Below are 13,038 nucleotides of genomic sequence, written 5' to 3' on the forward strand. Positions count from 1 at the left end.
CTCTCTCTCTCTCTTTCTCTCTCTCTCTCTCCATCCAGTGTGCAGATCCAGGCCGTGAACGCCATCGGCTGCAGTCCCACGAGTCCGGCCCTGCTGGCGAGGACACGCCCCCTCCCTCCGGCCCCGCCCCCTCTGGAATGCTCGGCCGCCGGCCCTCAGAGCCTGAAGCTCAAGTGGGGCGAGAACGCCAGCCACACGCGCGCCCTGCTCACGGACGACACGGTCTACACACTACAGATGGAGGACAAGAACCACAGGTGCAGTGCGAGCGCCTTCGCTGCCGTCAGACGTTGGTTTGATGCAGAGTGGATGATGAGGAAGTGGCCGCGTCCTGCTCAGAGGATATGTTTAAAACCCCTCGCTGCTTCTGTCAGACTCCTTTACCCGCAGTTAGTCAATACGGCCAATCAGGACCAGGAAGTCAATACTAGACACACCAGCCACACAACAACAGTGTGTCCGTGCATTCACACTTGCACATAGTTGTGTATGTGTGATCCTGTTTTTTTTTTTTTTTAGCGTCTGTGTGTGCGCAGTAACCCGATGTACCAGGGAACAGTCACGTTAAGGGCATCTGAAGCCAGCCAGGACTCATCAGCCGGCCATTTAGCCGAACGGTCGGAAAGGTGGCACCAAAGCAGAAACAGGGAAGGAGAAAATCAACGGGCCGAGGCTCCGAGTGTAACCACTGGCCGAGAGCTGAAGGCACAATTGGAAATGTCGGCGGAGACCGGTTTATATTAAGGGTAGCGTTTAAAGGAAATTCAATACATCAGAGCAGAGGTGGTGAAAGAGAGAGAGGACGGAGGGAATGTGCTGCTGCTGTCAGGTTGCCCTCCTCCTCCTCTTCCTCCTCCTCCTCCTCCTCCTCCTCTTCCTCCTCCTCCTCCTCCTCCCTGCAGCCCGGTACCGCTCGGCCTGGCTGTGTTTGAGTTAGGGCTCTGCAGTGGATGTGGCAGCAGGCAACAGATGGGCGTCTGCGTGCCAGGGTGCTCCGTTGACCTCTGCAACACGCACGCACGCACACACACACACACACACACACACACACACACACACACACACACACACACACACACACTCTCTCTAGTGCAAACAAACCCGGAGCACATGCTCAAGCACAGACCCTGCCAGCAAAGTGTAAATAGCTTCACCAGTTAGAAATTGGCCTTTTAACCTTTTTAATTGGCTCAGTGATTAATATGGAAACTGTGTGTGTGTGTGTGTGTGTGTGTGTGTGTGTGTGTGTGTGTGTGTGTGTGTGTGTGTGTGTGTGTGTCCTGCACATCCACAAATTAGACACTATGGGTGCGGTTATTTAGAGTCAGTGCTATAAATACAACATCAACATGTATTAAAATATAAGATTACATAAAAATCTACAAGGGAAACTTTTTGTGATTAAGTCCAGAGTTTTCACAGTAACTTCTGATAAACCGCATTCTCTTTTGTTTCACCTCTTGTTCTAGTCCAGTCTGCCGACGGTCTGATTTCTACCCATCTCTACACTAGGATTGACATTCACATGACTCATAATTCGTGCTACCTGGTATTCAGAGGTTTCTGTCGTCAGAGCGACACATGTCTATTTCCAGGTGTGGACAAATTTGCCGTAATGGGAACAAATTGCAGCACCTCCACACAGCCCAAATACGCCGCTGTTTTATTTCCGCCGCCTCCTCTCCATCATGTCCTCTTTAAAGAAATAAGGAAGGTGTGATTTGTGAAGGATTGGACCTAATTGCCATTGCTCAGGAGTCACTACTTTGCAGCTCCTGGTGGCTGTGACGGGACGTTTGGGTGCCGCATCGCCGTGTCTGTGCAGGCGGTTCTCAGCCGATGAGTGGAGTCAGCTGGGTCACAAGATGACATGCCCCCACGCCATCCTTTTGCGTTCTCATTTAACTCTATTACAATTAATTACCCAGTTGCCGTAGCAACCAGTTTGGCTCTCCTTCCTTATCTTATTAACATAAAGAAAGAGGCATTTTGAAAAATGAGAAAAAAGCAGTTCCTGAAAATTGCTTTGTAAAATAGATTGAAAACCCATCTGCAACTTTTGCAAATATGATTTCCGATATTGACAATAAATCATTCCAGCCTAATAGCATTAAGGCATTTTGGCTGCTCCACTCATCTAATTGTGTAATGGGTGGTTTTACCAATTAAGGGCCTCTGGACCTCTCCTGTCCACCATCTCATTCTAACAGCTTATTTATTTATTTTCATACTCCCAATGTTACTCGTCGCCAATGCTGTATTTTTGTCACTTTGTTGGTGCCTTTTGAAATAATACTGAGGTTGTTTGAGTTTACTTTCTTTTACCCAAAATGCCTTCTGGCAGGGATTTGGGAAGAGAAAAGGCGCCATGGCAACACATGCAATCTCGCTCGAAAAGCCTCCAGCCTTTCAGAGCTGGATTTTAAAGGTGACTGGAAGTGAGGGAGGAGTCACTGGTGGCAAAACTCCAGAAACTCGTCGGACCTGTGCTTTCATCACAGTCGATCGTGTGTGTGGCAAATGTTATATAGTAATGAATAAAAAGAGAGACTTGCATTTTGTCAGGCGGATTCAGTTTGCTTCTCTCTCTCTCTCGCTGGGTCGTCGCTCGCCCCGTGTTGTGGTCGGCTTGTTTGGCTCTGCACCAGGGATGCGCTTCATCTCATTAACCGTGACCCGGCAGCGTCTGTGTCCATTTATTGTCTCCGCTGTGCTGGGTGTTAATTGCTTTGAAATTCTGCCACTCAGCTCTGTCCAAATGAGGAGCGCTCGCGACTAATTGAAAGCCGATTCCCTTATTATATTAACATAGAACTTGTTCCTTTGGTCTTTTTTCGATCACGACGCTCGCGCCGAGTGGACGAGGGCCGGTTCAGACGCGGTTCGGGGCTGCGAGGTGCAGGAGCCGGCAGTAAAACGCAGGGTTAACAGCGCCGCATCACTTCTCTGAGCTGCAGCTGCAGAACGAGCTCATCCCGAGTTCTAGCTCCCGTCTCCTCGCTTCCTGCCCCCTCTCCTCTCCATCATCGTCCCCCTCTGTCGCCCCCTCCTTTTCCCACTTTGTCTCTCCTGGCGTAAATCACACCCGTGCTCCTCCGACCCCCTTTTTCTCCCTGACTCGCTCATTTTGCTCTTCTCTCGGTCGCTCCATCATTCTGTCCCATCCTGCCACACACCTGCACATTCTCATCAGATTTGTGACTGTGGCTTGTCACTAATCTTTCTGGGTTCATGAATCAGCAATTGTCACTCTTATTTTTAAGGTCTCCGCTACTTATTCGTCAAGGCAGGTCTCAGTCTCAATCGTTAAATAAGACACAAACCCTGTTGTTGGATCTGTGATCATGCAGATCTGTGCATGTTAATGTTACACACTGCTGCCTAAGTTGAGTTTCCCAGTCCCTTTCCCCCTGATCTAATCATGGCACATCAGCACCTCTTTCCCTCCTCTCACCTCCACCTCCTGTTGAGGCCTTGTTATCCCTTTGTGCTCGTGCCTCATTGCCTCTGCCTGACCGCCTTCCTCGCCTCGTCTGTCCAGGTTTGTGACGATCTACCGCGGCCCCAGCCACACCTACAAGGTGCAGCGATTGACGGAGTCCAGCAGCTACAGCTTTAGAATACAGGCCATCAGCGACGCTGGTGACGGCCCCTTCTCCGGCACGCACACCTTCTGCACGACCAAGTCCGTGCCCCCGGCCCTCAAAGGTAAGACGGTCCCGGCGAAGGGCCTATTTGTTCGGAGGTGAAGCCTCAGCTTGTGGGATGCGGGTGTTTTATATGCCTTCATGTGCCCAACAGCTCCCAGAGTGCACCAGCTGGAGGGCAACGCGTGTGAGGTCACATGGGAGACCATCCCACCGATGAGGGGGGACCCTGTGAGCTACGTGCTCCAGGTGCTGGTGGGACGCGAGTCCGAGTACAAACAGGTTGGTCTCACACGCTTGGCTTTGATTGAAGCTCAGAGTAGAAACGGGTATTATCCTTAGGAACAAAGAAACTGAAATAAGAAAGTGTGGTGCGAGAAGACAACAAGCAGAAGATCTTCTTCAGTGTAACGCTCGCCGTGCTTGTTGTGTTTTTGTTTGCATCGCCTTGATGTCACAATGGGAACAACCACATAATTATAGCAATCTTTCTCGCCACGGGTTTAATGGCAAATTTAGTTCTCGCGAAGATGAGTACGCCTTTGATTAAAGCTGGAATAAAGCGTCTGCTGCCCCTAAAAATAGACGGTAAATCAAGGGAGCTGCTGTCCCTAAACCTCAACAAACCAGAGGCCGTGGGGACGGAGCAGTGGAAGCATCAGACCAACTTATTTCACTCATCAGCACATTTTCATTAAAACCTGCTGCCTGTTGAAACGAATGAGGACCTGACGCCGGTCAGACGCCTGGACGCTCACCGATTGTTTCCCCGGCAGGTTTTCAAGGGCGAGGAGGGCGCCTTCCAGATCTCCGGCCTCCAGGGCCACACAGACTATCGCTTCCGCGTGGGCGCCTGCCGCCGCTGCCAGGACTCGTGCCAGGAGCTGTGCGGGCCGCTGAGCCCCTCCTCGCTGTTCACGCTGCGCCGGCCGGAGACGGCGTCGCCGGGGGAGACCGGCGCCTCGGAGGGCGGCGCCGCCGCCGCCGCCGGCCTGGTCTCCAGCGACGAGCGCTTCGCGGCGCTCATCGTGTGCGTGTTCGCGGGCTTCTCCATCCTCATCGCCTGCTTGCTACAGTACTTCTTCATGAAGTGAGGGAATTTTAACTCTAGGATAGAAAGAGAAAGCAAATCACAGAAACTATAAAAAATGTCTATGAAAGAACCTAATGAAATCACAACAAACACTTGAGATGTACTTCTAAGGCTATATAAGTTTTTATTTTTAGTGGATATCTTGATTCAGGCGTTCCTCACCTTGTACCTGTCATCTTCTGCCTTGACTCCATTCAGTCTCACTTTTCTCTGTCTCTGTTGTCTTCGTATCACTGTCCGTCTCACGTGATTTGTGTGGAGGGAAGCCTCGTCTTAGCTGTACCTCAGTTGGGAAAGAAAACTGATAATCAAGCCTTAAACTAGCTGTGAGCAAAGCAGTTGCTCCTCAGACTGACCTGCATGTTTTTATTTTGTATCTTTTTAAAACATACTCAAACGTGTATATTTCTTGACGGTCATTGCCTTACTTTTTTTTTTTTCCTAATGATTTCGTTTTTAGCCGCAGACTTTATTCTTTCCAGCCATAATCCAACGTAGGCCTTAAAAAGAAGCTTTAGCCGTACGTACCTTGTTATTCGGTTTTGGTCATGGGGCTGACGTGGACACGGCGGAGCACACACATGTGTGGACTTAGATACGCGCACGCTCAGTCACACACACACACACACACACATGCAACGACAATGAGAAACACACATGTGAAGGAGGAGTCAATCACGTATCCGCTCGGCTTTTCAACTTTGAGTCTGCTGCCAAAGTGATGCAATTCATGTGTGGGTGAGATGCTGCTATCCTGTGGTTTTTATTTCTCTAAGACAGAATGGAAAATCAGTTATCTAATACACACACACACAGTCACAGTATATATATACTTTATAACGAATATCTATGATGCTATAGAGGTGATGTAATATAAGTGATGGCAATGCAAGTTCTGAAAAAGGGAGAGGAGTCGATTCAAGGTGCTCACACGGCCGCTCTGAGCTTCAGCGCTGGTCTGGGATCAGCTGGTGAACCTGTTGGGATGCTGTGGCCAGGAGACGGGCTGGACTGAGCACAGGTGCAGCTTCTCGAGCCCCGCGGCTCCAGCCTGTTGCTCTGCTTCACCCACCCAGAGGTGCTAACACCCTAGCCGTCGTCCTAGCTAGCTCTGTGTGTGTGTGTGTGTGTGTGTGTGTGTGTGTGTGTGTTTGTGTTCGCGTGCGTGTGAGCTTTACCCCTAGAAGCTGCCAGCCCGGGCGGTGCTGAAGCTGTAGTTTCTCCTTCCAGCCAGTCTGTGAATCAATACGTTTGAATACTCCCTCTGTTCTCCTCTCCTGCCTATAATTATCTGTAAGCACCAGTTGTTGATTTAATTTTTTTATTTTTTTATGCGCTCTGGCTGCTCTTCTCTTGCCTTCGATCCATCCCATCTTTTCTGCCCGTGCACTGCTCGCTCTCCCTCGATTAAAAGGTGCTTTATCGACATGCGATTCGGGCAGCGGACGCGCTCTCCGGGGATCCGAACTAACGTTCACTAACCAAACGAGCCCGGGACGGAGCACACGCGAACAGAGCAGGGCATTCTGACACACACATAACACCCACTGACCCCCTCCCCCCCAAAAAAAAACAAAGCCACGGTACCGAACATTACACCTTATCAATCCAAAGAAGCCAGACCGACCCAACGTGTGACATGTCATCATCATTTGCCGCGTGGGGGTGAGGGGGGAGGAGGGGGGAGGTGGGTGCTCTCTGATCGGCAGCCTGTATCGTACCTCAGGGATAAGGCTTTACAGACTGGGGAGCTGATCTTGTTTTCCCCCACTGCTGTCGTCATCATCATCTTCGTCGCCGGCCTCTCTCCCTCCGCTTCTTCCCGTCTTCCTTCCGTTTCCTCGCTGCTGTGTCTCGTCCTCCTGTCTGTGCTGAGCCTCGCTCCTGCACGTGTCAGTAAGCAAAGTGGTTTACTCGCTCAAAATACCTTTGCCAAAGTTGATGGGAAAGTTAAGGTGGAGTTCTTTTCTAGGTTTTATTTATACTATATATTTGCATACCGTACTTTACATGCCAATTACAGTGCAATCTTCATTTATTTATTGTTTAAAGATTAAGAGACAGTGTAGTTATATACTAATTTTTTTTCCTTGTAGCATGTTTTTTTTTTTTAATTTTCATTTTGTAATGGATGTATGTTAGATTGTATGATTAAGGCCAGCATTCCTTATCTCAGTAACCCTTTAAGTATTTCTCTTACAGCTGTTCTGTAGCCCATCTGTCCATGCAGTTATCATTGCCGTTTCAGACATGTAACCAAATGCCTGCGTATTTTTGTGTTTTATTTTCTTTCATCTCCCGCTCCGTGCACAGCCGAACAGTAACGCTTAGAGAGACGTGTAGCAAAGCCAGACCGTAGGCTCAGTTCAATTCATCTCTCCTGGGATACCATTGCTGCCTCTGGCTTTTTTTAATCTTCTGATTAGTGTTATAATGAAGCTTCTGATATATTTTTTACTGTTTTATTGCCAAAGTGCAGGTTTCTGGTGTCCGCTAGATGTCGCGTGTTCAGTCAGTAAAGGGTTTATGTGACGTTCTTCTGTAGCCACACAGCATTACAATTATTATTATTATTGTTATTATTCTCTCAAAAGGACAAAAAAACATTAACTTGATCTGTGATTATGCTTCTTTTCATATTATCTTTCATTATTTTGTTTTGTAAAGCAAAATGTGCCATTTGATGAAATGCGTAGCCCCTTGTGGAGGAGAGTTCGGAACTCGGCCGGGATTCACACTGAAAGGTTTAAGAAGTTAAAAAAAAAAGGCAAAAACAATCACGATGATTTCAGGCAGATGACAATAATAATAATGACGACTCCTTGTTCAGGCTAGTGCTGGTGTAGTGGTAGTGAGTATTTTGTATCCAGTATTTTGCTAAGAGATGATATACAGAGATATCTATAGAGCTATAGAATGAGATGGTAAATACATACATTATGACTAACAGAGTTGATGCACTTTTTTTTAGTCTTGATGAGGTTTCTGAGTGAGGAGACACGCAGCCCCCTCAACCCCCAACCCCCACCCCCACTACTCCCGCCCCTGCTTGTTCCCAAAACACTACTGCCAACTAACTCAGACTGTTACGTTCTCTCGGTTGGCGCCACTGTGACGTCAGCATCACCGGACCCCCCCCCTCCCCAAACGGCGCCACACGGTACCCTCCCCTGAACAAACGCGCACTCGGTGTGTCTAGGCGGCCCGTGGCGTCACACCCGACAGGTGAGGCGCCCTGTCCGTGAACGCGTCTCAAGCCCCGTGGAGCTCGGCGGGAGGTCAGAAGTGCGGCCCAGCGTGGCGGTCCCCGGGCGGCTGCGCGTGCCTTCACGTGCGCCCCGCCCGCCTCTGTTCTCGCGCGGTTGTGTAGCCCCGCCCACCACGGGCGCCCCTCCCCCACACGCCAACAGGTGCGCAGAGAGCGCGAGGCGGTGTTCGGCCTCGCAGCCCCCCCACCTCCCCATCCCCCCCACGCCTGTGCCTTCTGAACGGTTTCAGTTCGTTCTCAGATTTTTTTTCTTTTACTGTACGTTTTACAGCGAGTAGAGATTCTGACTGAGAGATTGCCGATTTGACACAAACGTACAGAGACTCACAGGTATTTAACTATTTTTTAAGCAAGACAAAAAAAAAACAATGATATTTTTACCTCACGATTTAAATGAACATTCCAACGTTGTCATGGTCTACGAATTGAGAAAAAAGAAAATCATGCATTTCTTCTTGTATTGTAAATGTTAGACAATTTCATATGCATTATATAAAAGAAACTGCCATATCAATTTTAATGTATAGATTTTTGCAAATACCACCCTATGTATGTAAGACGTAACTGTATCGGTAGCGTATATATAATATATTTATGCCCAATAAATGTTTTAATTTTTTTCTGACTTTGATTGCAGTTGCTTGCTTTAGTTTTCATCATCAGTAACAATCTGAACTTACTTGGACATAAGATGAGTGTCTCCACGTTTCCTTCCTGTGGCCTTTCGATTACAGGTGAAAGTTCTGCTCCGCACACTCGAGACTGATCTCTTGACCTTTCGCGTTGCTCTTGCTCATTTCATGGCGGCTGTGGGAAAGCGCTGAGCTCTAATCGAACGCCGCCGTCTATCTCGCGCTTTATCTTTTTTCAATTAAGCGTCCGTGCAGCTGCAGTCCATCAACGCCCGTAATGTGGCGTGGAGTTGCTCCGTAAGCACTGGTTTGGATAATAAAGCAGCCGGTGGTTCTGGCCGGTGCGTTCCAACGCATTGCAGAGCTGGACTTCATCCCACTGTTTAGCGTTGTGTTCACAGGCTAATGAGCAGCAGAGTAAAAACAAAGCACCAAAGTCAGCTGTTTTTTTTCTCCTTTTTACTTTAACAACACTTTACCATCACATCAATAGGTTTTATTCACATGTATCTTCAAAAACAGGAGCCATTTTTACTCTTAAGTAAATATCCTAACACCCAGTACGCCATTGGGTCAGGGTGCACAGTCAGATACATTCTTCAGAACCAGCAGGGGGTGTGATCCTGCGGTGGTGTCGATTGGCAGCATGTACAGCATTAAAAAGCTTTTTTTTCATTTAACGCAAGCATAACGTCATCACACACAAGTCACGGTACACTTCACAAAATGAGCTCTTTTCCCATCTGTGGCATCATCACCTTCAACCTCTGGGCTCTCTTTTTTTGAAGTCTTTCTTCTGGACATTTTGTCAGATTTGGGACCTTTGGCACAGTTAGAACGCTTCTATTACAGTCGACGCTCAAACGGGCTCCTCCGGCACCGACAGCGGCTTCACGGCGTTCTTCATTTGCTTATCGCCCACGGGGAACATTACAAGTTACACTGTGCGTGATTGAATTTGACTACGGGACAATCGTGTCGTGAACGGGTTCGTCAGTGGGAAGTATTTCCTGATAGAAAGCGTGATCTACAAACCATGGCTACGACGAATTGTCCAAACCATCCAAGACACAGAACGCTGAGCACGTGGCCTATGAATAACGGTAACAAAGTCATTACATCTTCACACTCTCTCCAGCTCCACACAATAATAACACACAATACACACATGCATACAGGCCCCGCCGTCCTCTCTATGGGAGTACAGAGCAGTGCCACAGGTTCTACAGTGCTTCCCTTGTCATCCAGAGTATGATATATTATAAGGCATTTGTTGATTCCTGTGATATTTACAGCATCAGCTGCCTGGTGATTGCAGTGGTGGACGCGGCGTGTGCGCTCTCACCCGTCAATAATGGTCAAAATGAGATTTCTCCCATCTGTCCAGCGCAGAATTGAAACCGCCCCGTGGAGCTGTACAAAATGTGCGCGTAAAAAAAAGCATGCTCTAATCCTCCTGTTTGTCCCCAGTATGACACAAACAGTGGCTTTTATTGTTTTCAGCTCGTTCGAATCGTGTTTTCTAAATGACACCCAGATGCTTTAAACGTTTAGAAGCTGACTGTGGACTCCGTCCAGCCGTTGGTTCCGTCGCCCTTCACGGTGCTGGCCGTGCGCCCCCGTGGCGTCTGGCTGTCTTGCAGCCCGAAGAGGCGCGCCGCTGCGCACCGGTACTTCCAGGACATGGTGTTGTACAGGATGGGGTTGATAGCGGCGCTCAGGTAGAAGAGCACCACCGACACCAGGCTGCAGTACTCGGACAACGCTGACAGCAGCGGGGATGGAGCGTCCAGGGAGCGGAACTGCAAGTAGCGGCCGACGTGGAAAGGCAACCAGCAGAGGACGAAAGCCAGCACCACGACCACTGGAGGAGGGGCAGAACGAAGGTGTGAAGGGGGTACAAACCACATAAACATTCTCCTATACCTTTTTTCAAACGTTAAAACCCTTTTGGTTCTACTCGTTATCTTATAACTGTCGTTTTTTTAACAATGAAGTCTCGCCAAACCGTGCGTAATTACGCGCGTTCCAAACTCACCCAGCATCTTGATGGTCTGCCTGTTGCTCTTGTCCCTGTGAGACACACGAGAGCTGCTGTTTGTTTCCCGGTGCCTCTGCCACAGCCGGCGACCTATGAGGCTGTAGAGCACCGTGAGACAGAACACCGGCATGAAGAAGAACACGGAGCTCAGCCACACCATGGCTCCCATCAGCCCCGACTCCACGGCATAGTGCGTCATCTTGCACTCCCTGGTGTCCCCGACCTCCGGAACCAGTTCGGTCTCATTCGTTCCCGAACTAAAATTCGTTGCTCCCACGCTGTCCCGCTCCACCCCGACCATGACAAACACCGGCCCGGCGCTCAGTAGCGACACCGTCCACAGCAGGAGAATGAGGGCGCGCACACGCCTTTTGGTCACCAGGGCTTTGGCACGAAGCGGGAAGCAGATCGCCAGATAGCGCTCCACCGACAGCGCGGTGATGCTCAGGATGGTGGAGTAGGTGCACGACTCCGACACGAACTGAAAGAGCTTGCAGAGCGCGTCCCCGAGGCGCCAGGGCCTGTACCTCCACATGCGGTATAGGTCCAGCGGCATACACAGGAAGATGAGGAGGTCGGATACAGCCATGCTGCACAGGTACAGGTTGGTCGTGGTGCGCATGTCACGGTACTTGCTTACCACCAAAATGGTCATCACGTTGCCGGCCACGCCGACCAGAAACAGCAGAGTGCAGGCGATGGTGATGCCCGTGAGCAGAGGGATGGAGTAGTAATTCAGCGGAGGCACGACGGGGTCGGCGTCTCTCGTGGCGTTGTGCTTCTCCTCCCAGCAGCTATGGGAGACGCACTCCGAGCGATTGGGCAAAGAGGGCATAATGACGTTACTCGCGGGGCCACGACTGGCCCTGTTTGTCAAAGGCACCCCGGGTCTGGGACGCTTGGAGCCCCTCGGCGCTGCAGTGTCCTCCCATCATCAATCCCAGCATCATCATCGGCGCCGCGAGGGCAATTTGAAATCCAAGATCTCTGCGCGAGCTGCAGGTTCGTCCTCTGCGATTGTGTTAATTGTCCACAGTGAAGGTGAATTAAGTCTCACAACGCATGTCTGTGAGTCCTCCCCACAAACGCACACAAACGACAGAGTGCGCTCGCTCCACTTCATGCGGTTTATCTGACATACACATTCTGAAGTGGTGCTTTACTGCCCGGGGTTCCGAGTTCTCTAAAGGGAAGTAGGCGTGATGGCTGTAAAAGCAAATTATATGTTGGATGAGCCACACGTCGTCTGCAGAAAATCCGTGCGCAGCTGCGTTCCAACTAAAACGGACGATGCAGAGAAGCGCAGCACAAACATCAATTATCTACTGACTAAGTGAAAAAAAACAACAACTTAAAGTCTTGAAGTCAAGTTACCTCCCGCATCCTCTCTGTTTGCGATAGTGACCGACGGCACATGACGCTCCAACCAGGCGACAGCGTCTCTGCACCGCCGGCGGCAGCAGCGGCGCGTCCGCTGCGTGTGCGCGTCAGAGCGCAACAACGCGGCGGGGCAGGAGGCGAGGTGCGCCGGTCCGCGCGTGCCAGCGTGAGTCACGCGGGGTCGCGCCGACGCGATGCGGCAGCCCTGGACACGGACACCGGAGCCGAGGCTCAGCCAAACACGAACGGATAAACGACCACCACAGTCCAAACTAACGCCGTCTGACGGAAAGGCGCCAGATTCATAAAAGTCACCCAAATCAGGAGGGAGCGACGCGATGTCATCATGATGAAAATATCACGATTCACGAAGTGCAGTAAAGTAAAGAAAGACGTTCAGCCACGGCTTGTCTGCTTTTCCACTAACTGGACCTCGACTAGTGCGTAAAACAGGGATGCTGCGTAACTCTGCTGCGACGCCACCTACATGTGCATTTAGAACAGACTGGAAGATCATAATCACAAACAACGAACTATGTCACACTAATTATTATTACATTATTGTATTATTTACATGTTCCCATCTAAGAGGCTGTCAGACCACATGGTGTGTTTCACGGCTTCGCATGTGGCACAAAGAGTTAGTGCTGTAGTAAGTTGTAAGTTTTTGCCACTGTGTCAAATCTTACCTGCTGCGCGGTTTTATTAGCAAAGGTTTTCCTAAAGCGCACGCGCGCTGTGGAAACGGGTCTGGAGCAGACGGGCGTCAGTAACGTGCTGAAATGAAACACCGACTGGCTCCATAATTAGTCGCTGAAGCTGAAATGCTCTCAGCCAAAACTGTATAACACGAATCCATTAAAGGCCTGAACCCACGTGCTTCTGGTCGAGCTGTAATTAACTGACGCACAGCGGCTGATAAATAATAAGCGTGTTCACAATTAGAGGTGTAATAGTTCCTGTTTTTACTGTAGCGA

General features: G+C 49.8%; 2 protein-coding genes across 5 annotated transcripts in view; one reads left to right on the top strand and one right to left on the bottom strand.

Moving 5' to 3' along the window:
- fndc3ba (fibronectin type III domain containing 3Ba) overlaps positions 1–8,633 on the top strand; it is a 53,809-nt gene extending 45,176 nt beyond the window's left edge. For all 4 annotated transcript variants that reach the window (XM_029140226.3, XM_055505830.1, XM_029140227.3 and 1 more), the window contains 4 exons: positions 39–257; positions 3,542–3,708; positions 3,802–3,929; positions 4,424–8,633. In XM_029140226.3, the coding sequence (XP_028996059.1) occupies positions 39–257; positions 3,542–3,708; positions 3,802–3,929; positions 4,424–4,741 (832 nt within the window). In that variant the 3' untranslated portion in view covers positions 4,742–8,633. The remainder of the gene's footprint in view (positions 1–38; positions 258–3,541; positions 3,709–3,801; positions 3,930–4,423) is intronic.
- Positions 8,634–9,121: 488 nt separating this feature from the next.
- Positions 9,122–12,499, bottom strand: ghsra (growth hormone secretagogue receptor a). Its single transcript, XM_029139939.2, has 2 exons — positions 10,679–12,499; positions 9,122–10,504 (listed from the first exon to the last, which is right to left on the bottom strand). The coding sequence occupies exons 1-2, from the start codon at positions 11,514–11,516 to the stop codon at positions 10,191–10,193; spliced, it is 1,152 nt and encodes a 383-aa protein (XP_028995772.1). The 5' UTR covers positions 11,517–12,499; the 3' UTR covers positions 9,122–10,190.
- Between the last annotated feature and the right edge of the window lie 539 nt (positions 12,500–13,038).

This window comes from Betta splendens, chromosome 22 (assembly GCF_900634795.4).
Source record: "Betta splendens chromosome 22, fBetSpl5.4, whole genome shotgun sequence".
NCBI lineage: Eukaryota > Metazoa > Chordata > Actinopteri > Anabantiformes > Osphronemidae > Betta > Betta splendens.